The 24298-nt window shown below is 43.6% G+C and overlaps 2 protein-coding genes across 15 annotated transcripts in view; one reads left to right on the top strand and one right to left on the bottom strand.

Moving 5' to 3' along the window:
• Window positions 1-24298, top strand: part of LOC125739110 (sialoadhesin-like) — a 247290-nt gene that overhangs the window by 46477 nt on the left and 176515 nt on the right. The window contains exons 1-4 of one of the 4 annotated variants that reach the window (XM_049008878.1): window positions 18950-19143; window positions 20525-20619; window positions 20706-20786; window positions 20872-21736. In XM_049008878.1, coding sequence (XP_048864835.1) covers window positions 18966-19143; window positions 20525-20619; window positions 20706-20786; window positions 20872-20913 — 396 coding nt within the window. In that variant the 5' untranslated portion in view covers window positions 18950-18965 and the 3' untranslated portion in view covers window positions 20914-21736. Of the gene's footprint in view, window positions 19144-19164; window positions 20360-20524; window positions 20620-20705; window positions 20787-20871; window positions 21737-24298 lie in introns of those variants that run through there. The other 3 variants (XR_007397049.1, XM_049008880.1, XM_049008881.1) reach the window with 3 other exon arrangements.
• LOC125739113 (transmembrane protein 53-like) overlaps window positions 1-24298 on the bottom strand; it is a 223749-nt gene that overhangs the window by 39134 nt on the left and 160317 nt on the right. For 8 of the 11 annotated variants that reach the window (XM_049008900.1, XM_049008901.1, XM_049008898.1 and 5 more), the window contains 2 exons: window positions 15331-15811; window positions 14409-15058 (listed from right to left, as the gene is read on the bottom strand). In XM_049008900.1, coding sequence (XP_048864857.1) covers window positions 14697-15058; window positions 15331-15811 — 843 coding nt within the window. In that variant the 3' untranslated portion in view covers window positions 14409-14696. Of the gene's footprint in view, window positions 1-14408; window positions 15059-15330; window positions 15812-18450; window positions 18952-24298 lie in introns of those variants that run through there. The other 3 variants (XM_049008906.1, XM_049008917.1, XM_049008920.1) reach the window with 3 other exon arrangements.

The raw sequence follows: 24298 nt of genomic DNA, 5'->3' as shown, positions 1-24298 counted from the left end.
TCTTACAGTTTATTCCGAGACTCGGGTAACTGGCTACCCATCATCCTCTCTTCAGTCATCATGCTCATTGACACAAACACACATATATCACCAAAGATTAACCCTAAATAAACATAATCAAAGGCAGTGTGCCGAGCAGAAACCCAGGGTGATGCCCTCAGCGGCCCCCAGTCCCCCAAGAGCCCCCATTCTCTCTCCAGTCCCCGCTGTTTTCCCTTCCTTTTATCCTCACAGCTGATCATCTCTAATTAGCTAGCCTAACTGGGCCCCAGTTAGCTGGTTAGCAGAGCTCCCTCAGTGTGACCCCTGTGTCTCCATAGTAACCCCTCATCCTAGTCTCTGATGCTAGTGGCTGTTGTAGCTGTAATAATTAGCATTATTGTATTGGCTGCTTTTTGCACATTACTGGTTGGGCCACATCTATTACACATTACGTTGTCAGTGTTCCTGCTCAAGTCTCCCTGATACTGTGTCTGTTAGGAGGAAGACTGGTGTACTGAGTGAGGAAGGTCACAGGGGAGACGGAGCTCAGGTAAAATGACTGTAATGTAAGGTGTTCAGTGTAACAGCAAGAAGATCACATTTACAGAAGAACCAAACTGCTGATCTATTAACAGTCAGCTCCTTTGGTCGGAGTACATGTAAGACTACAAGCCCATAAATCCGAATCACCATGTACAGACCTCAATTCCAAAAGAGTTTTCAGCAGTATATAAAATTTTTGTAAAAAGGAAACCTGTGATTTATACATCCTCTATTACTTGTAGTCAATGACTTGTAGTGAAATACTTGTAGTAGTCAGAGACCTGTACTCAGTGACCTTTAGTTACTGATCTGTCCTCGGTGACCTGTAGTTACTGATCTGTCCTCGGTGACCTGTAGTACTCAGTCGTCGGGGTCCCAGTGTAGCACCGATGAATGAGGAATTAAACCTGAATTTCTCCAGTTAAATATCAGAAATGGGTAAAATACTCATTCTGGATAAAATCTTCCGTAACTTAATGCAAATACTAAGTAAAACCCTTTTATGTAACATTTTGTCTCCACAGAGACGTCCTCCCGATTCTCACAGTAACACTTATGCAGCTCTAGATGTGAAGAATCAGTCACCTGACTATGATACTCTGATGGTGAGTCTCTTATATGGAGCGCAGGGAACTAAAGAGCGTTTTTAATACCGTGTGTCCACATAATGTCTTGTGGTTCTTCTCCCAGATGCTGAAGCCTGCAGCCAGTGACAGACAGCCTGCAGTTTAGGAATCAGCTGAAGATCCAATTTATAAAAATATGATGTATAGTGAAAAAGGACGATATCAGGGATCAAACCCAGGGGCCTAAAACCACTAACCAGGCATTTATTTTGAGTTATATGTATATGTGCACATTTTGCAGATATTTAAAGGTTTCAATTTGCTTAAAACTTCCCAGGATTCCGGTTTTTGATCGGTTTTCTTGCAGATCAGCAAATTTGCAGGAGTGCATTGTGTACAAGGCACTCTCTCAGCTGTCCCTGTTCACTGTGGTAGTGCGTACGTCTCTCCTCCACAGTATTTGTGCCGGAGATGATCCCAAGTTCAGATTCTCCATCCTCCCCGTGCAGCTGGGCAGTGTGTCACCCCTCTGTTATCCTTCAGCAGAAGCAGGGCAGGAATCCTACAGCACGGTGTTGGCTCCGACGCATTGGTCTGGCTCTGACACACTGGACTGACGCACTTCCTGGACTCGTGGCACTGACCAAAGTCTCTCTTCCACTCCTCACTCTGTTATTTGCCACTCGCTTCATTAACTGCTCATTTCTCTAATGTATTGAATGATGAACATGTTTAGGTTTGATTGTCACTCTGCTGCACTGTAACCCAAATAAAGCACCGCTCTGTAACTGGCGCAGGGGCCTTCAGGAAACTTCCACTGGGCATTAAAAACAAACTCCGTGTTAGCAGCTAATGGTCGACTTTGTGGCTGAGTAGGATAGAACTAAATGCCTGAGGTCAGTGTTGGGCCCTTGGTCTGACCCGGCTTCCTCTAAGATGTATGTCGCTTTGGATGAAAACATCTGATAAATAAATGATCTGATAAATAAGTGAGAGCTGCTTCCTGTCTCCTTACTCTACGTCCTCCACAGAAAATGCTGGCATTTCCACACACGCTCCCTCAGCCCAGCAGGGGGAGGTATGGAGACTCACCTGGCAACCCTTCTTCATCAGATGTCCACCTGGACTCTCCTCCTATCAAAAACTACAGCATTGTAATTATTCAGACATGAGTATAATCAATGTGAATGTGTCACATGCTTTAATGTTAAAATAAAGTTATTAGCGCGAGCCCTGTCTGCCCCTTGGCCTGCTTGAAGAGTCACAGTGCCGTTCTGTCGCCCCCTTGTGACCATCATCACTAACTACAACCCGTGTCTGACTCGTGTGACAAAAATCTAACCAGGAAAGGAATTTTACAGAAACATGTCAGTTAATGAATATTTCTCCAGATTCTGTAACTCATTTAAAATCTTTTAATAAGATTATGCACCACATTGGGTAAAATCAGTCAATTCTTTCTAATGGTGCATTAAAGTTAGATCATTGGTGTATTTTTATAATGAAGCTTTGGGCAAAGAGACAAGCTTCAGTTCTTCCTTCCTTGTAAATGACTCAACTTTTTGTCAGTTCTCCTTTTATACCAAAGTATGATATTGTCAGCTGTTCAAAATGCTTTTTAAAAAATTCCAGAATCAGCTCAGCTCAGGGTTGCATTGGTCAGCAGCCACACTACCTGCAGCTGAGCCTAGATAATCCACCTGAAGCTAAGCAGGTTTGGCCAGTACTTGGAAGGGAGAAAGTTGGGTTGCTGCTGGTTGAGGTGTCGGAGTGCCTAAGAGGGAAGCCCATCGTGTGGTCTGTGCGGATCCCAGTGCCCCAGTGCAGTGACAGACACCCTGCAGTTTTGGAGTCAGCAGTTTATGGAAATATGATGTATAGTGAAAAAGGACGATATCAGGGATCAATCCCAGTGGCCTAAAACCACCAACCAGGCATTGTAGAGTTATATGTATATGTGCACATTTTTCAGATGCTTAAAGGTTTCAGTTTGCTTAGAACTTCCCAGGATTACAGTTTTTGATTGGTTTTGTTGCAGATCAGCAAATCTGCAGGAGTGCATTGTGTACAAGGCACTCTCTCAGCTGTCCCTGTTCACTGTGGTAGTGCGTACGTCTCTCCTCCACTGTGTTTGTGCAGGAGATGATTCCAAGTTCAGATTCTCCATCCTCCCCATGCAGCTGGGCAGTGTGTCACCCCTCTGTTATCCTTCAGCAGAAGCAGGACAGGAATCCTATAGCACGGTGTTGGCTCCGACGCACTGGTCTGGCTCTGACACACTGGTCTGACGCAATTCCTGGACTCGTGGCACTGACCAAAGTCTCTCTTCCACTCCTCATTCTGCTATTTGCCACTCGCTTCATGCCAACTGCTCATTTCTCTAATGTATTGAATGATGAACATGTTTAGGTTTGGTTATCAATCTGCTGCACTGTAACCCAAATAAAGCATCGCTCTGTAGCTGATGCAGGGGCCTTCAGGAAACTTCCACTGGGCATTAAAAATGAACTCCGTGTCAGCAGCTAATGGTCGACTTTGTGGCTGAGCAGGATAGAACTGGGTGCCTGAGGTCAGTGTTGGGCCCTTGGTCTGACCCGGCTTCCTCTATGATGTATGTCGCTTTGGATGAAAACATCTGATAAATAAATGATCTGATAAATTAATGAGAGCTGCTTCCTGTCTCTTCACTCTACGTCCTCCACAGAAAATGCTGGCATTTCCACACACGCTCCCTCAGTCCAGCAGGGGGAGGTATGGAGACTCACCTGGCAACCCTTCTTCATCAGATGTCCATCTGGACTCTCCCCCTATAAAAAACTACAGCACTGTAATTATTCAGACATGAGTATAATCAATGTGAATGTGTCACATGCTTTAATGTTAAAATAAAGTTATTGGCGTGAGCCCTGTCTGCCCCTTGACCTGCTTGAAGAGTCACAGTGCCGTTCTGTCGCCCCCTTGTGACCATCATCACTAACTACAACCCGTGTCTGACTCGTGTGACAAAAATCTAACCAGGATAGGAATTTTACAGAAACATGTCAGTTAATGAATTGCCATCTGAGGAATCGAAGACCGCCGGCATTCAGCGCTGTTCTCCTTCAGACATAGGTATTTCTCCAGATTCTGTAACTCATTTAAAATCTTTTAATAAGATTATGCACCGCATTGGGTAAAATCAGTCAATTCTTTCTAATGGTGCATTAAAGTTAGATCATTGGTGTATTTTTATAATGAAGCTTTGGGCAAAGAGACAAGCTTCAGTTCTTCCTTCCTTGTAAATAACTCAACTTTTTGTCAGTTCTCCTTTTATACTAAAGCATGATATTGTCACCTCTTCAAAATGCTTTTTAAAAAATTCCAGAATGTTCAGGTCAGGCCTGCATTGGTCAGCAGCCACACTACCTGCAGCTGAGCCTAGATAATCCACCTGAAGCTAAACAGGTTTGGCCAGTACTTGGAAGGGAGAAAGCTGGGTTGCTGCTGGTTGAGGTGTCGGAGTGGCTAAGAGGGAAGCCCATCGTGTGGTCACCGATCACCTCAGGAAGCATGGATGTCAAACATGCGCCAGTATTGAAAGCCAAATGGAAAAGCAACTAAAAACTAAGCTATAACTAAAAACTAAAACTAAAAAATAACTAAAACGAAATATAACAAAAGTATATGTACAGTCTCCCTTATTTGACTCTCCCTGCTGGCCCCTGGAGGATAGGCTCCCCCTTTGAGTCTGGTCCCTCCCAACGTTTCATCCTTCTTGGGAGTTTTTCCTTGCCACTGTCGCCTTTGGCTTGCTCACTGGGGGCTTTGGGTGCGGATGCTGTAAAGCGCTTTGAGACGATGTAATGTTGTGATAATGTGCTATATAAAAATAAATTTGTTGTTCTTTGTTGTTCCTGTGAGGGGATGCATCTTTCTTTGTAATAGTATTTAGCCTGTTAACCAAGAGCTGCTTCCTGTCCACTGAAACCACATCTTCCTCACAGAGAATTCTTCCATCTTCTTATAGTCTTTCACATGCCCTTAGCTGATACTGTTAGTGAAGCATTGTGCAGCTATGTTGCTACACTTGGCTGTTCACAGTGTCACACTCAATGGACATTAACAAAGCACAGGCCATGTTCACAGCTGAATGCAGGCTTCAATTAAATTAAAATTTATCTCACCTGTTATTCAGATTATACAAATGTACTTCTGGCCAAAAATACTTAAGCAAGTGGTCACTTCATGCATGTTGAATGCACAGTAACAGTGCTTTAATAGCATCATGTCTAATTTAACAGAAGGGTCCAACAAAATATCCAGTATTTTGGCAGGAAAAAATGTATGGAAACACATATACCACTAATAATCACAAACAATCTATCTGGCTATTACTAGTGTGGGTTGGTTTACCATAAAATACTCGTACTGTCATATCCTGCCTGCCACACTCCTCCTGCTCTTTCTCACTAACACGGCTTAACAAACCACACCTGAGGCCCTTTTAGTGTTACCTCCTGTTCCTGCCCTCTGCTTAATCATTCACAGCTGCCTCCTGTTTGCTCCTTTGTTATATAAGAACCTTGCTCCCCTCACCCCACTTTTTGAGGTGAAAAAAAAAATAAAACTTTGTAAAGTAGCATCGCTAAATAGGGTGGATGCAGTGATGTTTGAACTCATCAGACTCTCAACCATTATAAACTACTGATAGCATGTGTTTCCGGCATGTTGGTGTCCATTAACATGCACATCCCCATACCCGTACACCCACACACGCGCTCATCCCCATACCCTTATACTCACACGCGCTCATCCCCATGCCTGTACACACACACTCACGCTCACCCCCGTGGCCATGCACATACTTGCGCTCATACCCGTGGAGTTTGGCTCATTCTTCATCTTCTCATGTCCGTGACACGTTACTCCTAAGGCTGTCATCAGAATTAGCTGTGGTTTGTACCACAGGAGCCCTTCTGCACTATTTGGCTGGGCACTGTGTTACCAAACTGGTGAAATGTAGATCATAAAAGAGGAAATGTTTTTTGTAGAGCTAATTGGAAGAAAGGAAGATAATGTGTTAATATTCACAGTGCTTAGAAGGCAAAGGAGGTGTTAAGTCTTATTCTCACTCAAGATACATAAGTACTATCTGCCATCTCCGACCAGACTGTGAGTGATAAAGAGCTCAGAGCAGCAGAGATGGGAGCTGGAGACTCTCTGACCTTCTGGGGCCTGGCTGTGCTCGTCTTACCTGGTAAGAGCAACGACTATCCAGTATTTGTCAGAGTTTTTTGTTCAGAACCGAATCATTCTTCATGCTGCAGTTACTGTTTAGTTGGTATAATTCAAGCCTCATAATGGCTGATATGAGGTGAGAGGTGATGTTTGCTGGAGAGGAATGTCCAGTGGGACTGTTTGGGGTCCGGCAGAGGCATTTCTACCATTTTCTGTCTTTCTGTGGTTTAGAAATGTTCCTCATATGAGATAAAGACACACAGTGCTTCTGAGTTATATTTAATCATTTAAGAAAAGCACACCAGTCACGGTAAGGCATGTCCTGCAGTGAGGTCACTGCTTCAAACCTCCTGCCATTTATCATCAGTTTGGCTCATTCCTCATCTTCTCATCTTCATCACGTTACTGCAGCATCTGCTGTGAGCAGGGGTGTAAAATGGAGGAGATGGCTGACAGAGCACACGTCTGGCGAGTCGGACATTAATCGTCTCTTTGGATTATAAATTCCTGCATTTCTGCTGTTTAATATGGGCCTGGTAGCTTCCGGTGTCCTGCATGTTCATTATTAGATTAGTTTGGCTTCCAAACTAGTTCAAAAAAGGAATTTTTGGTTGTGTTTTGTGTGGACCAAAGATTATGAGAGCATAAATGTAAATATATAAAAACCAAAAAACTTATATTTACATGGAAATAACTGCATTCAGTTGTAAAGACAGACACTGCCTTTCTGAAAAGCAGTTCCAGTTCGGACATGGAAATAACTGCATTCAGTCATAAAGACAGACACTGCCTTTCTGAAAAGCAGTTCCAGTTCAGATATAATCAACATTTTAAGCGCGATTCACAGTAAAGTATATTTCATTCTTTAAATAAGGTGATCTGATTATCTAGGGGCTCCTGCCTTTATAACCATTAAAACTGGCTGGGGTGGGCAGCGGGTCCATTGGTGATTGTTTCAGATGTGAATTTAGAGTATATAAGTAAACCTCCAGCGTTCCTCAGCCCGGTAGAATACTGACCACAGCCCGGGGGGTGAGAATCCCAACTCTAGGTCATGAATCCAGTCTGATTCTCTACGTTGGTGTATCTAGCAAAGAAATGCTTTTCTCTCTGGTGGCCGGTCCCAATGTTCCCCATTTTAAAAACTGACACAGAGGTTATTTTTTATAATTACTGTTTTCCAGGGGTCATGAGTGGCGACTGGAATGTACGGTACCCAGAGAATCCAGTCTGTGCTGTGAGAGGATCTACTGCGGTCATTCCCTGTGGGTATAATTATCCAGAGGGTTACAAAGTGGAGACAATCATGTGGTGTCATAATCATAGTGACTGTATAAACACACCATATGTCTGTAACAGTAATAATATAAATGTCAGTAGTCAGTACAGAGGCAGAGCAGAGTGTTTGGGGGACAAAGAGAATAACTGTACATTACGGATAAAGAACATTACAGACGCTGATGCTGGAGTGTATGAATTCAGGTTTATTACCAATAAGGAAAATGGAAAATGGACTGGTCAGCCTGGAGTGACTCTAAAAGTCAATGGTAAGTCTCTATACTTCCAGCCAATGGTATCATCAAACATAATTTTAGCTCTGCGATGTATTATTTTGGAAACACTGACAAAAACTCCTGCTTCTAAAGGGTCTGGTCTATAAGACTTGCTGTAGATGATAAATATAATAGATCATGAAGCGCTTTGGATAAGTGGAACTTTTGTGTTTCTGTGAATTTGATGCAATTTACTCTAAATAAAAGAGAAATAGATAAATAAGTATGACTGTCTGTATAATTAAAGGTCATAGCGACCACATCTACTAGAGATATAGGAGTAAGAGAAGGAGACATTGTGGATTTAACATGTGGCACAGAAAGCTGCTCTCAGCCAATCAGAATCCACCTGGTTTAAGAACAACCAGCCAATCACAGAAACTCAATCCATACTTCACTGTAATCCTGTCTCTAAGCATCACTCTGGAAATGAGTCTAATGCTTTAAAAGGCAGTAAAGTCTCCAAAAATTTATTTTATTATTCAAGTTAAATAGCAGCACAACAGCATTTTTCTTAAAGCAGCAAACAACGTTGATATAACTTTTCAATATGTTTTCTGGGTTCTAGGTGGTGCATGGTCTGTAAATTACACAGAGAGAACCCTGTGTGCAGTGAGAGGATCGACTGTGGTCATTCACTGTCGATTTAATCATCCAAAGTCATACAGAGTGGAGTCGAGGATGTGGAGCCATAATGCTGAGGACTGTGCTGGAAAATCATATGTCTGGCACAATAATAATCATAAAATAAACATTAGTACTGAGTACAGAGACAGAACAGAGGTCTCGGGGAACACGGAGAACAACTGTACATTAATGATAAAGAACATTACAGACGCTGATGCCGGACTGTATAGATTCAGTTTCACAGCTGGTGGGTGTGAACTATGCGCTCAGCCTGGAGTAGAACTGCGAGTCGGTGGTGAGTCTGTACTGTCCTGCACTTTCACCTTATTTTTGTATCACACAGCATAACCAGATTGTTTGTATTCTATGCCTATTTTCATTTAGAAATCACTGAGTCAGATACTGCTGATGGGCTCATTAATGAATAGGAGAATACCAGCTCTGAGAAGAACATGTGTAGCAGCAAGCAGATTATAGAAGTGAGAAGCTAACTGGGATTCAGTGTATAACATGTGGCTCTGGACAATAATGCTGATTTACAGCTTTAGAATTTGCCATGTTGTTAGAGCCTGTGACACAAATACTTCACACAGTAATGCAGAAAAACCCTATTTCTTCTTCTTCTGGGTATAATTTCAGAATTAAAGGTGATGGTGACATCATCTACAGGAAAAGGATTATTGATAGAAGGAGATTCTGTGAATCTGACATGTGGCTCAATGAACTGCTCTCTCAGCCAATCAGAAATCACTTGGTTTAAGCACAACTAGCCAATCAGAGAAACGCAGGCCATACTTCACTGTAATCCTGTCTCTAAGCATCACTCTGGAAATGAGTCCAATGCTTTAAAAGGCAGTAAAGTCTCCAAAAATTGATTTTATTATTCAAGTTAAATAGCAGCACAACAGCATTTTTCTTAAAGCAGCAAACAACGTTGATATAACTTTTCAATATGTTTTGTGGGTTCTAGGTGGTGCACCATCTGTAGATTATGCAGAGAGAACCCTGTGTGCAGTGAGAGGATCAACTATGGTCATTCACTGTCAATTTAATCATCCAGAGTCATACAGAGTGGAGTCGAGGATGTGGAGCCATAATGCTGAGGACTGTGCTGGAAAATCAAATGTCTGGCAGAGTCATAAAATAAACATTAGTACTGAGTACAGGGACAGAGCAGAGGTCTTGGGGAACATGGAGAACAACTGTACATTAATGATAAAAAACATTACAGACGCTGATGCCGGACTGTATAGATTCAGTTTCACAGCTGGTGGGTGTGAACTGTGCGCTCAGCCTGGAGTAGAACTGCGAGTCGGTGGTGAGTCTGTACTGTCCTGCACTTTCACCTTATTTTTGTATCACTTAGGATAACCTGATTGTTTGTATTCTATGCTTATTTTCATTTAGAAATCACTGAGTGAGATACTGCTGATGGGCTCATTAATGAACAGGAGAATTCCAGCTCTGAGAAGAACATGTGTAGCAGAAAACAGATTATAGCAGTGAGAAGCTAACTGGGATTCAGTGTATAACATGTGGCTCTGGACAGTAATGCTGATTTACAGCTTTAGGGTTTGCCATGTTGTTAGAGCCTGTGACACAAATACCTCACACAGTAATGCAGAAAAACCCTATTTCTTGTTCTTCTTGGTATGATTTCAGAATTAAAGGTGATGAAGACATCATCTACAAGAAAAGGATTATTGATAGGAGACTCTGTGAATCTGACATGTGGCTCAGAGAACTGCTCTCTCAGCCAATCAGAATTCACCTGGTTTAAGGACAACAAGCCAATCACAGACACACTGTCCACAATTCACTTCAACCCTGTCTCCTATAATCACTCTGGAAATTACTCCTGTGCATTGAAGGGTTACATAGGGACTGTGTCCAGTACCCTAATATTTAATATTCAATGTGAGTATGTAGTCTGATCCTGGTAATCAACAGCACAGTCTGATTCTCAAAATCTTCTTTCCAAAACTTCAGAAATTTCCGAAAATGCTCAAAAATGCATTGAAATGCCCACAGAAACAGAATTAGGAGTAATAGTTACTTAAGGCAGAGGAATGAAATGTCCATGTTTAAAAATAAGTTAGCTTGATTAACATGTTTTATTGATACAGCCTGTATTTACCATGGATTCCCTCACTATAACCCGATGACAGTGATACTGGTGTGTTTGGGGATACTACTGCCTGTTTTAGCTGTAACAATCTGCATAATGAGGTGAGTGTTTTACTATTCATTCACTGTAAAATAATGGATGTTTTTTAAAACGCTGAGTATTTGTGATATTTGTTTATTGATTGATCTTACAGTTTATTCCGAGACTCTGGTAACTGGCTACCCATCATCCTCTCTTCAGTCTTCATGCTCATCGACACAAACACACATATATCACCAAAGATTAACCCTAAATGAACATAATCAAAGGCAGTGTGCTGAGCAGAAACCCAGGGTGATGCCCTCAGTGGCCCCCCAGTCCCCCAGAGCCCCCATTCTCTCTCCAGTCCCCGCTGTTTTCCCTTTCACTTTATCCTCACAGCTGATCACCTCTAACTAGCTAGCCTAGCTGGGCCCCAGTTAGCTGGTTAGCAGAGCTCCCTCAGTGTGACCCCTGTGTCTCCATGGTAACCCCCCATCCCAGTCTCTGACGCTAGTGTCTGGGGGATCACTGCTGGGCTTTAGCTGTAACAAACCACATCATTGGTTTGATTTATACTTTATTATAAATTAATTTGATCTGATTTTTAAAGTTTGATGTGAAAATACTTGATTTTTTGCAGTATAAACAGTACAGGCCAAAAGTTTGGACACACCTTCTCATTCAATGTGTTGTCTTTATTTTCATGACCATTTACATTGGTAGATTCTCACTGAAGGCATCAAAACTATGAATGAACACATGTGGAGTTACGTACTTAACAAAAAAAGGTGACATAACTGAAAATGTGTTTTATATTCTAGTTTCTTCAAAATAGCTACCCTTTGCTCTGATGCCTTCAGTGAGAATCTACCAATGTAAATCGTCAAATACATATATATATATATATAGGGTATGGTAAATGTAATTTGAAATAAAAAAATATTTTATTTCAGTCTATCTCATGTCTCTCAGAAAGAAGAGAAATTCACTGAATGAGCCAGAAGACAGAGGGGGGGAAAAACAAGTATGTATATTGTGTTTATGAGCCTATTTTAAGGGTATGGTTATATTTTTAAGGGTATGATAAGTTGATTATTTATCAGATTATTTTTATATACTCTAAAGTACTTTTTTATCCAAGGGATCTGATGCATAATTGTGGATTTTTTTTTATTTTTTACTTCAACACAATTGATTATAAAAATGCTTGATTTATTTGTCCCTTTGTCTCTCTCCATCTACAGATCGCAGAAGATATCGAGTATGCAGACATTAGAGAGTCTGGCTCTCAGACCGGCAGCCAGAGGCAGGAAGCCCCATCTCAGGGGGAGGAAGTCTGCTATGCTTCCGTGCAGTTTAACACCAACCCCCCAGGCAGGCAGTAAGTGTGAATTCAACTTATTTTACTTCATCTGTATGGGTCAGAATACAGAAATACCAAGAGCAATGTTTTATGTTTTAGAATTAAAAGCGAAAGACGACTGTCAGACTGCAAATAATTAAATATTTACATTCAACCGCTGCAGGTGTGATGTCAGTAACGCGGAGAGCCCTGATGATGCAATCTTGTACGCTGCAGTCCAAAAACCAGCCACCTGCAGTTAAACCAGGTAAAATATCAGGACCATCATGTTCTTTATTGTTGGCGACACTGAAACTACAGAACATCACTGCAATATCTCCAACATACACCAAGCGAGATACATCGAATGAAGTACTGATGGCTCTTAATTTCTACGCCAGAATTCCTGTCTGACTCAGTCTATCCACCGAAAGGTCTAATTGGAATGGCTTTGTTGTGTTTACACACATAAACATAAAAATGATTTTAAAAAATATTAAATTCATGCATTCATCTTTGGATAAGTTTTGTAATACAGGATCTCTGAAACTTTTATTAAATTTCTTAATGAAAAGTAAGTTTATTATTTATTTACAAGCGATACAGATAAAGTAAAATGACATCTACTAATATCAGTAATCAACCATTTTAGGAGTCTTCCTCAGCTGCGATTCCACTCCTCCACTTCCTCCTGCTGGATCCTCCCCCCCTCCACAAGGATGCCTCGACAAGGACAGCAGTCTCTTCCAGAGCTGATTCCATAGAGCACACTGGAGCTGCAGTGACCATACAGCACACTGGAGCTGCAATGACCATTGAGCACACTGGAGCTGCAGTGACCATCATAACACACACTGATGCTGCAGTAACCATCATAAAGCACACTGAAGCTGCAGTGACCATCATAAAGCACACTGAAGCTGCAGTGACCATCATAAAGCACACTGAAGCTGCAGTGACCATCATAAAGCACAATGAAGCTGCAGTGACCATCATAATTCACACTGACGCTGCAATGACCATCATAAAGCACACTGAAGCTGCAGTAACCATCATAAAGCACACTGAAGCTGCAGTGACCATCATAATGCACAGTGAAGCTGCAGTGACATCATAAAACACACTGAAGCTGCAGTGACATCATAAAGCACACTGAAGCTGCAGTGACCATCATAAAGCACACTGAAGCTGCAGTGACCATCATAAAGCACACTGAAGCTGCAGTGACTATAAGGCACTCTGGAGCGGCCCTTTGGTAGAGAGACACTCTCAGGGAACTGAGTCAGTTTGTCAGTTTGTGCCTGGTGCCCTTTTCTGGAAAAAGATTCAGTTTCAGATGTTTCCGAATCTTTATTATCATTGTACAAATACAACGATATTGGGTGCAGTTCCAGTTGTATTTATGTATATAATAATCTACAGCTCACACCCTTAGCTCTGAATCCTGCTTCTGCTTTGTGTGTGTAGGGCTCCCCCTTGTGGGCAGTCCAAAGATAGTCTGGTCTCCTGCCCAGAGTGAGCTGCTGCTTTGTGGCCTGTGCTGCCTGGCAAAGGCCTCCCCTACGACCCTGACCAGGAACAGCAGCTGGAAGATCATTTTTCATCATCCACTCTGCCCAGAAGATCATTTTTTGCATAAAATTGTGTGTGCACTGCTGGTTTGTATTCCTGGTGCATAATTACTTGCTGGTTTAACAAAGTCAGAGAAAAGCAGAGTCTGCAAAGGCATCCTGGCACATTTAGGCCTTTGCACAGTGAATCCCAGCTGGTCAGCAATAGGGATGGGACAGGGATGGGATAGGAATGAGACAGGGATGGGATAGGGATGGGATAGGGATGGGATAGGGATGGGATAGGAATGGGACAGGAAGAGCAGAGACAGACTTCCTGCGTGGAAACAGTATCATGGTAGACATTTGCAGTGCTTTCATAGGTTTACGGCTCAATTTAATGATTTTGGTCTCCTTCATTTACTAAAGTAGCCTTGCTGTGTGTAAACAGTATCACTGTATTGATTTGGCTGTATTTTCATTGTTTCATTCCTAAAAAAGTTGGGACTGGAGCAGTTTAGGGCTGGTAATGAGGTAGAAAAAAATATGTGATTTAAAGCAGGTGATGCCGGTAAAAGCAGGTAAATGTCCTTTTGTTGAAACCAGTGGGTGTCTGTGGTCATTCAGTTACATCTGGCAGATTCAGGTTTGGGTAACATCTTACTTAGGCGACACAGGGCATCCACACAAAAAAAGTTTGGTTGTGACGTTTGTGTGTTGGGTTTTTATCGCTCATTTACACATCACATCAATGACATCATACCATCAATCACAAGTTGATAGTTGCAATTTGTTACAATTGAAATTTTTCATGAAATAAATGTTTCCAAGCTTCACCTGTAGCCCATACATACAACAGGAAGCCCTGTGGTATCACACCTACAGACAGGCGTGTGTCTGTGTGGTCAGCATGTACTGCTTATACAATACAGGGCCCCACCGCATCATACTTACAAAATAAACAAAATGCCATTCAAACAAACAAACATACATCCACTTCAGAAAATAGTCGGAAAATAGTCCAGTTGTTCGCGTATCTTTTTTGAGTGTAAACAAAATATGGGCCATAGGACAAAACAGAACATTTTAGCATCGTTTCCCCTGTACTTATCAGTTACTACCTGAAGGGAAAAACGCAGGTTCAGTGTTTATTTTCAGCAGGTGGTCTCACATTTTGGCTTTGAGGGGAACCATGCTGAGAGAATGTATGAACTCCTGAAGCGTGGAGAGGTACTCCTGAGGGTGATCTCGCAGGTGTCCTGCATGGGTGGAGTCCTTCCACGCCTTGCAGTCCACCCTCACGCCTTGCTTTCGCCAGTCCTCAATCATCTCCTTCATCTTGAGATGGTCACACATTGGGTCATTCTCAGAGGAGAAGAAGAGAGCAGGTGCCTGAATGGGGCGGTGCCAGAAGATGTCGATGTTGGTGTTAAAGTAATCCACCGTGTGTCTCTTGAAAGCTCGAAAGTACAGCATGCTGGCCGCCCGCACAAGGCTCTCCCCCTGGGGAAGCAAACTCCTCCCCAGACCTACACAGAGGACAACATTATTAGCCACAACACAAAAAGCTGTCACATTTTCAAATGCTGCGTTTCACTGAATGACGTTAAAGCTGATAGTCTGACCGTAGATGAGCATGTCTATGCCAAGTTTCACCTACACTTAGCTTAAACATTTGACAGGCGTTACATACACCCCGTCTGATACTGGTGAAATGGATAAACAGTCATCCAACCCACATCATCAAAGCATACTGCAGAAAGCAAAAGCGGACGTGCAGGTATGAGGCTGTTCCACTGACCTACGGCCATGCGATCCAGGGAACCCATCACCAGGCTGTCGTAAACCTGCCCACGGAGCCTGCGAATCAGGCCGTCATACTGGCCGGGATTTCTGCAGATGTGGACCAGCAGCTGGCTGAAGGTGTAGCCCCCTACTGAGAAAGCATGCACCAGCAGGGGGCGCCACACAAACCTGTCGCTCTGCAGCACCTCCAGGACCTTCATGCCATAGTCAAGGCCCCATTTCGGCCAAAGGAACTGGCTGACCCGGCTCTCCACGTTGAGCACATCAAAGCCGTTACGCAGGTATATGTCACAGTATTTGGCCAAGCCCCGAGGCTGAGATCCCAGCCAGGGCAGCAGCAGCAGCAAGGGTTTGGAGCCACCCTGTGGTGGCCTACTCAACCCCACGAATTCATTCAATAAAAACGTGATGGTTTTGCTGATTTTGTGAGCGGTGACGCGGCTCAGGATGGCAGACATAGACATCATTGTGACAACCTGTGGAGGGGCGAAAAAAGCACTAGAGGAGGCTCTGCCATTTTCAAAACATTTTATTAATGAATAAGCTGAAAGATGTTTAACATGCACAGAGTAACCGTAAAGACAAGGTCATGTGCTGGTTACATAAACAGTGGCTTTAGTAGAAGCACATTTTATACAACTAAACATGTTTGTTTTTCGTAGTGGTCCATGTCAAGGATAACAGACAATGACATAAATATCTTGGAGAGGAAAGTGTAGCGAGATTACAGTACAACCCAAAGACTGACAATGTCTGACTGACATTTCTCACAATGTACACGGTTTCTCCCCCCAAGGCTTTACCTTCCTATCGGAGTTCCGCTTCAGACTATTTTCTGCTTGACATTCTCGGTAAAATAAATGCGTGACCACGGTGCCTTGTCTACTTTCCCAAACCAGATCATTGTGACCGTCCCTTTAAAGCTGTTTCCATGGCTGGGGAAAGGGGCCCTATATAGTATAATAGCTTATACTATTGTCTATGGGCGTCCACATTCAGTTCATGTCCTTTCGTATGGTCTATGTATCTAGTAAGAAAGGGCCCCAGACACAGACAGCTTATACTATTGTCTATGGGCGTCCATGTTCAGTTCATGTCCTTTGTATGGTCTATGTTTCTAGTAAGAAAGGGCCCCAGACACAGACAGCTTATACTATTGTCTATGGGCGTCCATGTTCAGTTCATGTCCTTTCGTATGGTCTATGTATCTAGTAAGAAAGGGCCCCAGACACAGACAGCTTATACTATTGTCTATGGGCGTCCATGTTCAGTTCATGTCCTTTGTATGGTCTATGTTTCTAGTAAGAAAGGGCCCCAGACACAGACAGCTTATACTATTGTCTATGGGCGTCCACATTCAGTTCATGTCCTTTGTATGGTCTATGTTTCTAGTAAGAAAGGGCCCCAGACACAGACAGCTTATACTATTGTCTACGGGCGTCCACATTCAGTTCATGTCCTTTCGTATGGTCTATGGATCTAGTAAGAAAGGGGCCCCAGACACAGACAGCTTATACTATTGTCTACGGGCGTCCATGTTCAGTTCATGTCCTTTCGTATGGTCTATGTATCTAGTAAGAAAGGGCCCCAGACACAGACAGCTTATACTATTGTCTATGGGCGTCCATGTTCAGTTCATGTCCTTTGTATGGTCTATGTTTCTAGTAAGAAAGGGCCCCAGACACAGACAGCTTATACTATTGTCTATGGGCGTCCACATTCAGTTCATGTCCTTTGTATGGTCTATGTTTCTAGTAAGAAAGGGCCCCAGACACAGACAGCTTATACTATTGTCTATGGGCGTCCACATTCAGTTCATGTCCTTTCGTATGGTCTATGTTTCTAGTAAGAAAGGGCCCCAGACACAGACAGCTTATACCATTGTCTACGGGCGTCCATGTTCAGTTCATGTCCTTTGTATGGTCTATGTTTCTAGTAAGAAAGGGCCCCAGACACAGACAGCTTATACTATTGTCTATGGGCGTCCACATTCAGTTCATGTCCTTTGTATGGTCTATGTTTCTAGTAAGAAAGGGCCCCAGACACAGACAGCTTATACTATTGTCTATGGGCGTCCACATTCAGTTCATGTCCTTTGTATGGTCTATGTTTCTAGTAAGAAAGGGCCCCAGACACAGACAGCTTATACTATTGTCTATGGGCGTCCACATTCAGTTCATGTCCTTTGTATGGTCTATGTTTCTAGTAAGAAAGGGCCCCAGACACAGACAGCTTATACTATTGTCTATGGGCATCCACATTCAGTTCATGTCCTTTGTATGGTCTATGTATCTAGTAAGCAGCCAGAGCTCATAATGCCCCTTGAAGCCACCAAGACAGGCGAGAGCAGGACTAAGAGCCACAGGGGCAAACTGTCACACAGCAGCAGGTTACCAGAAGTAACAGAGAGATTCTGTCCCAGTAAATCACATCCACCTTTTCTGACATATTCATTGCTTTTCACAAGACATTCTGAGGTAACTGCATATTTTATCCAATTATATGAAAAAAAACGTTATGCTAGTTTTTGTTCTAAAAGAACCTACTGTTAACTGGTTTGTATTTACAGGACGAAATTGTTTAGCTTTAATATGTGAATAACTCATCCAATTCACACAAGTCATAATAGCATAGCATCCACATGTATTATTGCCATATCGACCAATTCGCTTTTTAATTAACAAAGCCTTCAGCTGAAATAGGTTTAAGAATATCTTTCTTTAATGAAATAATATATGTATAGAAATATTAAGCACTATTGTTTTCAGTGTTCTCCAATGTGTTTTCAATAAGTTTAAAATATCCAATAAATGTATATAGTTCTATTGATTTTATACATTGAGCATATGGGATAGCTTAAGTATGGCTTACTAGTAAGCTTAAACATATAATCTGATAGACACAATGAATTAAATGCTGGATATTAAATTGCTCATTAAAATGTCAATTAATTACAATGAGACAACTTGCCTCCATGGCTCTTGCATAATACAGCTCTCAAATTTCACAGCGAGCAGCGAAATTCAATTTTTCTATTGGTTCAGCCAGCCCAAAAAAGTTTTAAAGAATTTTAAACACAGACAGGTGCGTCCGAAACAGATTACTTACTACTTACATACCGCATTTGGTCAGAAGCGCATCAGTACGCAGGCCTGCTGGTTTGCATGCATGACAGCAGAAGCAATGCACTGGGACACACTGGGGTCACGTTCGTGGCCTTGTGGCACAATGTAGCCATGGGTTATATACTGCAGAATTTCGGAGAATGTAATATGTCTTCCTGCCGTTCCATCGACCCTTCGGACCCCCACCTCACAGACCTACGTACCGCTCCCTCTTCATAGACCGCAGCAAACAAAAGCTGCAGTTATTTCGGACGCGCCCATGATCGTGGGCGGGTGCGCACTGGCTCACGCACGCGCAGCTTGTTGGCATAGGTCAGGACCCCCTTCATGAGAGTTATCCCCCCAAAATATATATTTTTTAACCTAACTGTGTAATTGTAAGTATTATATTAATCTGAAATTAAAGCATTTTTAGTTTTTAAACATTCCTTTTCCACCCTCTCTCTCACGGTGGTTTAGTCCATCGCCTGACGTCCCCGGCCCCATTACCGCGAGCATCAACCGAATGTCTGTAGCTCAGTGCTGGTTCGCCACCAAAAAGGAGCCAGTTTGCAGTTTTTCCATTGAAACAGCGGATGTGTCAGACGTATTTCTTTACTTTCACCACTTATCAATCTGGACGGATATCTTTTGCAGTGTAAACGCTAATGCGTCCTGGATGGGTCCCAGAGAAAGACGTTACGGTAACGTGCGTGGGGCAGTAACGAAATCAGCTGGACTCTGGAGAGGCATAATAGACACAAATCTTTCGCCTATCCGATTAACTTAATAATAATTAGTAACGTATAACTACGGCTGCCTAGACTGCATCAGTGTAACAGCTGGCAGTATTCTGTCAGGCGTCATTTTACTATTATTTTAATATAAAACAAACCACTACAATCTGCTGTAAAGCTTGCCAGTCCTCCAGGAACTCCCGTGAGTTAGTGAGTCCAGTTCCTCCCTTTGTCTGGAAAACACGCATTAAGCCTGGCATGGTGTTCCACCTGACTAACCTGTCATCTAGCAGACAGCTCCTGCTCCTCAGGATAATAACCCTTCTTTTTCCACACATGAATCTCCCATCTCAAAAACGTCCAGCGCCAACAGCATTATATTTTAAATGGAGTGAAACTGCATATATCGTCTTTGTTTCTTGGGGTCCGAGGCAGTACATACATCTTGTGTGCACACTTGATGGGATGATATTACATTGTGCATGTTATTTTTTTATTTAAAATGTAAAGGGCTTTCACAGAACAGCAATCGATAACAAAAGAGTAGAGGAAGAACGGTTGTTGTTGTTGTAGTTATGGTGAACAGAATTAAGACACAGACTAGATACTTTTCCTTGGGGAGGGGCTTATAGCGATAACCTTGTTGATTGGCTGAACACAAGCACCGGCGGTCACATGGAAGTTACACAGAAGCGCAGAAAAAGAGCAATAATAAAATAAAAGTGGAGCAATAGTGCGGATGGAATTATCTTTGTACCTCAGCTAAATTTTATGCATCACTGAATACCGTTTTACTTGCGTCTCCATATTTCTGCATTCGAAAATCTGACTGATAGCCAATAAATAGTCTAATACTGCTGATGCCAGTGCTTATTAGTAAAATAAAATGACATAATGTTTTGTGTAAAATAAAAGATTGATATGCTGGCCAGATTTAATAAGAATTATAAACATGTCACGGTTTGGTTAAAAAGGGGACACCAGCTTAACGTGACTGCAGCTGAAGAAGTTTTAAAAGGGGAACTTTATTTTTTGTACAATATATAAGATTCAGTCTAAAGAAAGACAGGATATAAGTGGAGATAGGATATAGTGTAAAAAAGCATAAAAGCCGATCCACGATGCTGGGAGACATACAGACCTATGCAGCGGACGCAGAAAAAGCGCGTGAGGCAGCAAGACGGTGGGTCTTAGGAGGGCTGTGGCTGCCGAGTCCCACACTGACACCCGCAGCGGGACCAGACTGCAGCCGGAGCCCTTAATTTCTCTCTTAAATGTGATCTGACACACTGTAACTAAATGAAAAAATTGTACCATTGCTGACTCTGACTTCTGGTCGGGACAACAGAGACACGTACAGACCCCGGTCGAGAGCAGAGCCCCCCGTGGGACACTCCTCCCCCTGCTGTTGGCCGCAAATATCAGAATATCTATCAGAAATGGGTAAAATAGTCATTCTAGATAAAATCTTCCGTAACTTAATGCAAGAACTAAGCAAAACCCTTTTATGTAACATTTTGTCTCCACAGAGACGTCCTCCCGATTCTCACAGTAACACTTATGCAGCTCTAGATGTGAAGAATCAGTCACCTGACTATGATACTCTGATGGTGAGTCTCTTATATGGAGCGCAGGGAACTAAAGAGCGTTTTTAATACCGTGTGTCCACATAATGTCTTGTGGTTCTTCTCCCAGATGCTGAAGCCTGCAGCCAGTGACAGACACCCTGCAGTTTAGGAGTCAGCTGAAAATCCAGTTTATAGAAATATGATGTATAGTGAAAAAGGACGATATCAGGGATCAAACCCAGTGGCCTAAAACCACCAACCAGGCATTTATGTAGAGTCATATGTATATGTGCACATTTTGCAGATATTTAAAGGTTTCAGTTTGCTTAGAACTTCCCAGGATTCCAGTTTTTGATTGGTTTTGTTGCAGATCAGCAAATCTGCAGGAGTGCATTGTGTACAAGGCACTCTCTCAGCTGTCCCTGTTCACTGTGGTAGTGCGTACGTCTCTCCTCCACGGTGTTTGTGCCGGAGATGATCCCAAGTTCAGATTCTCCATCCTCCCCATGCAGCTGGGCAGTGTGTCACCCCTCTGTTATCCTTCAGCAGAAGCAGGGCAGGAATCCTACAGCACGGTGTTGGCTCCGACGCACTGGTCTGGCTCTGACACACTGGTCTGACGCACTTCCTGGACTCGTGGCACTGACCAAAGTCTCTCTTCCACTCCTCACTCTGCTATTTGCCACTCGCTTCATTAACTGCTCATTTCTCTAATGTCTTGAATGATGAACATGTTTAGGTTTGGTTGTCACTCCGCTTCACTGTAACCCAAATAAAGCACCGCTCTGTAACTGGTGCAGGGGCCTCCAGGAAACTTCCACTGGGCATTAAAAACAAACTCTGTGTCAGCAGCTAATGGGCGACTTTGTGGCTGAGCAGGATAGAACTAAATGCCTGAGGTCAGTGTTGGGCCCTTGGTCTGACCCGGCTTCCTCTAAGATGTATGTTGCTTTGGATGAAAACATCTGATAAATAAATGATCTGATAAATAAGTGAGAGCTGCTTCCTGTCTCTTCACTCTACGTCCTCCACAGAAAATGCTGGCATTTCCACACATGCTCCCTCAGCCCAGCAGGGGGAGGTATGGAGACTCACCTGGCAACCCTTCTTCATCAGATGTCCACCTGGACTCTCCCCCTATCAAAAACTACAGCACTGTAATTATTCAGACATGAGTATAATCAATGTGAATGTGTCACATGTTTTAATGTTAAAATAAAGTTATTAGCGTGAGCCCTGTCTGCCCCTTGGCCTGCTTGAAGAGTCACAGTGCCGTTCTGTCACCCCCTTGTGACCATCATCACTAACTACAACCCGTGTCTGACTCGTGTGACAACCAGGATAGGAATTCTAGAGAAACATGTGAGTTAATGAATTGCCATTTGAGGAATCGAAGACCGCCGGCATTCAGCGCTGTTCTCCTTCAGACATAGATATTTCTCCAGATTCTGTAACTCATTTAAAATCTTTTAATATGATTATGAACCGCATTGGGTAAAATCAGTCAATTCTTTCTAATGGTGCATTAAAGTTAGATTATTGGTTTATTTTATCATGAAGCTTTGGGCAAAGAGACGAGCTTCAGTTCTTCCTTCATCGTAAATGACTCAAATTTTCATCAATTCTCTTTTTATACCAAAGCATGATATTGTCACCTGTTCAAAGTGCTTTTTAAAAAATTCCAGAATGTTCAGGTCAGGCCTGCATTGGTCAGCAGCCACACTACCTGCAGCTGAGCCTAGATAATCCACCTGAAGCTAAGCAGGTTTGGCCAGTACTTGGAAGGGAGAAAGCTGGGTTGCTGCTGGTTGAGGTGTCGGAGTGGCTAAGAGGGAAGCCCATCGTGTGGTCTGTGCGGATCCCAGTGTCCCAGTGCAGTGATGGGGACACAGTGCTGTACAACAGTTCTGTCCTTCAGATGACATGTAAAACTGAGGTTCTGACTCTACATGGTCATGATCACAGGGGGGAGTACCAAGGGGCCCCTGCGGACGTGTGAATGACATATAGACATTCACACCCAGGTATATATTACATCACATACACTTTATTTATGAAAGTTTATCTATTACTTATTTGTCTACTTATTTATATATATGTTCATTTTACTACTTGGAATGCCCGAGCCTCCAGAACCCCGCCCTGGGATGGATATAGCCGCTTCTATTGAATCTTCACTTCTACAGGACCCTCGTGCTCCATCCCTCAGCCCAGAGAGAGCTGCTCTGCTCATGTTCCAGGCCCCTGGCCCAGAGAGGGCCTCTCCACCCAAGTTCTAGGCTTTCCTCTGGCTCTCCTGTCCCCTCTGCAACCTCCGGCTCTCCTGTACGCTCTGCACCCTCCGGCTCTCCTGTCCCCTCTGCACCCTCCGGCTCTCCTGTCCCCTCTGCACCCTCCGGCTCTCCTGTACGCTCTGCACCCTCCGGCTCTCCTGTCCGCTCTGCACCCTCCGGCTCTCCTGTCCGCTCTGCACCCTCCGGTTCTCCTGTCCCCTCTGCACCCTCCGGCTCTCCTGTCCGCTCTGCACCCTCCGGCTCTCCTGTCCTCTCTGCACCCTCCGGCTCTCCTGTCCCCTCTGCACCCTCCGGCTCTCCTGTCCCCTCTGCACCCTCCGGCTCTCCTGTCCCCTCTGCACCCTCTGGCTCTCCTGTCCGCTCTGCACCCTCCGGCTCTCCTGTCCCCTCTGCACCCTCCGGCTCTCCTGTCCATTCTGCACCCTCCGGCTCTCCTGTCCCGTCGGTGTCCTCTGGCCCTGCTGTCCCCTCTGCACCCTCCGGCTCTCCTGTCCGCTCTGCACCCTCCTCTGTCCTGCATCCTTTCATGCCACTATTTGGCCTCAGTCCACGTCCTCTGTTCAGCCTCCCATGTCTCCATTCCTGTCCTCTTTGTCCTTCTGCCTGTCTGCCCTGTCCAGGTGTTGTGTTTCTGGTGTCTCCTGTTGTCGTTTGTGTCTCTCGTCCTGCCCTGGCTGGTTCTGTGCCCCTAGTTGTGCTGTGTGCCCTGTCCTGTGATTCTGCCCCTCTAGTCTTGTACGGTGACGTCTGACCCCTGTCTGGTGTGCCGTGTCTTTGGTCCTGTGAGTCCCATCCCAGTCATGGAGGTGTCTCCCATGCTCAGAGTGCACACCTTGGGCAAGGGGGCTCTGTCACAGCCAGTCCTGTCTATCTCCAGTTGCTGCTGGCCCTCCTGAACCCTCTTAATTCTTCCCAGTTATGTTCTGCTCATTATTCCCAACTATCAACACCTGAATCATGGCAGTCCCTCGTTAGTCTTGTATATCCGTGTCTCCCTTTCCTGTGTTCCCTGTTGTTTCTCCAGTTTCCACCAGGTCCACATAAGGACCTGTCCTATGTCTTATGTTATATAAATAAAGTCTCCTTCTGGGGTTCTTTCCACCTTCCCTCATCTTTGAAACTTTTTCTCACAATGCAGTTTTACATAAAAAAGACTGTACAACCGATCACCTCAGGAAGCATGGATGTCAAACATGTGCCAGTATCGAAAGCCAAATTCTCATGTCCGTGGCACGTTACACCTAAGGCTGTCATCAGAAT

This window comes from Brienomyrus brachyistius, chromosome 3, assembly GCF_023856365.1.
Source record: "Brienomyrus brachyistius isolate T26 chromosome 3, BBRACH_0.4, whole genome shotgun sequence".
In the NCBI taxonomy this organism is placed as follows: Eukaryota; Metazoa; Chordata; class Actinopteri; order Osteoglossiformes; family Mormyridae; genus Brienomyrus; species Brienomyrus brachyistius.
This window is presented reverse-complemented; position numbering and strand designations above follow the sequence as displayed.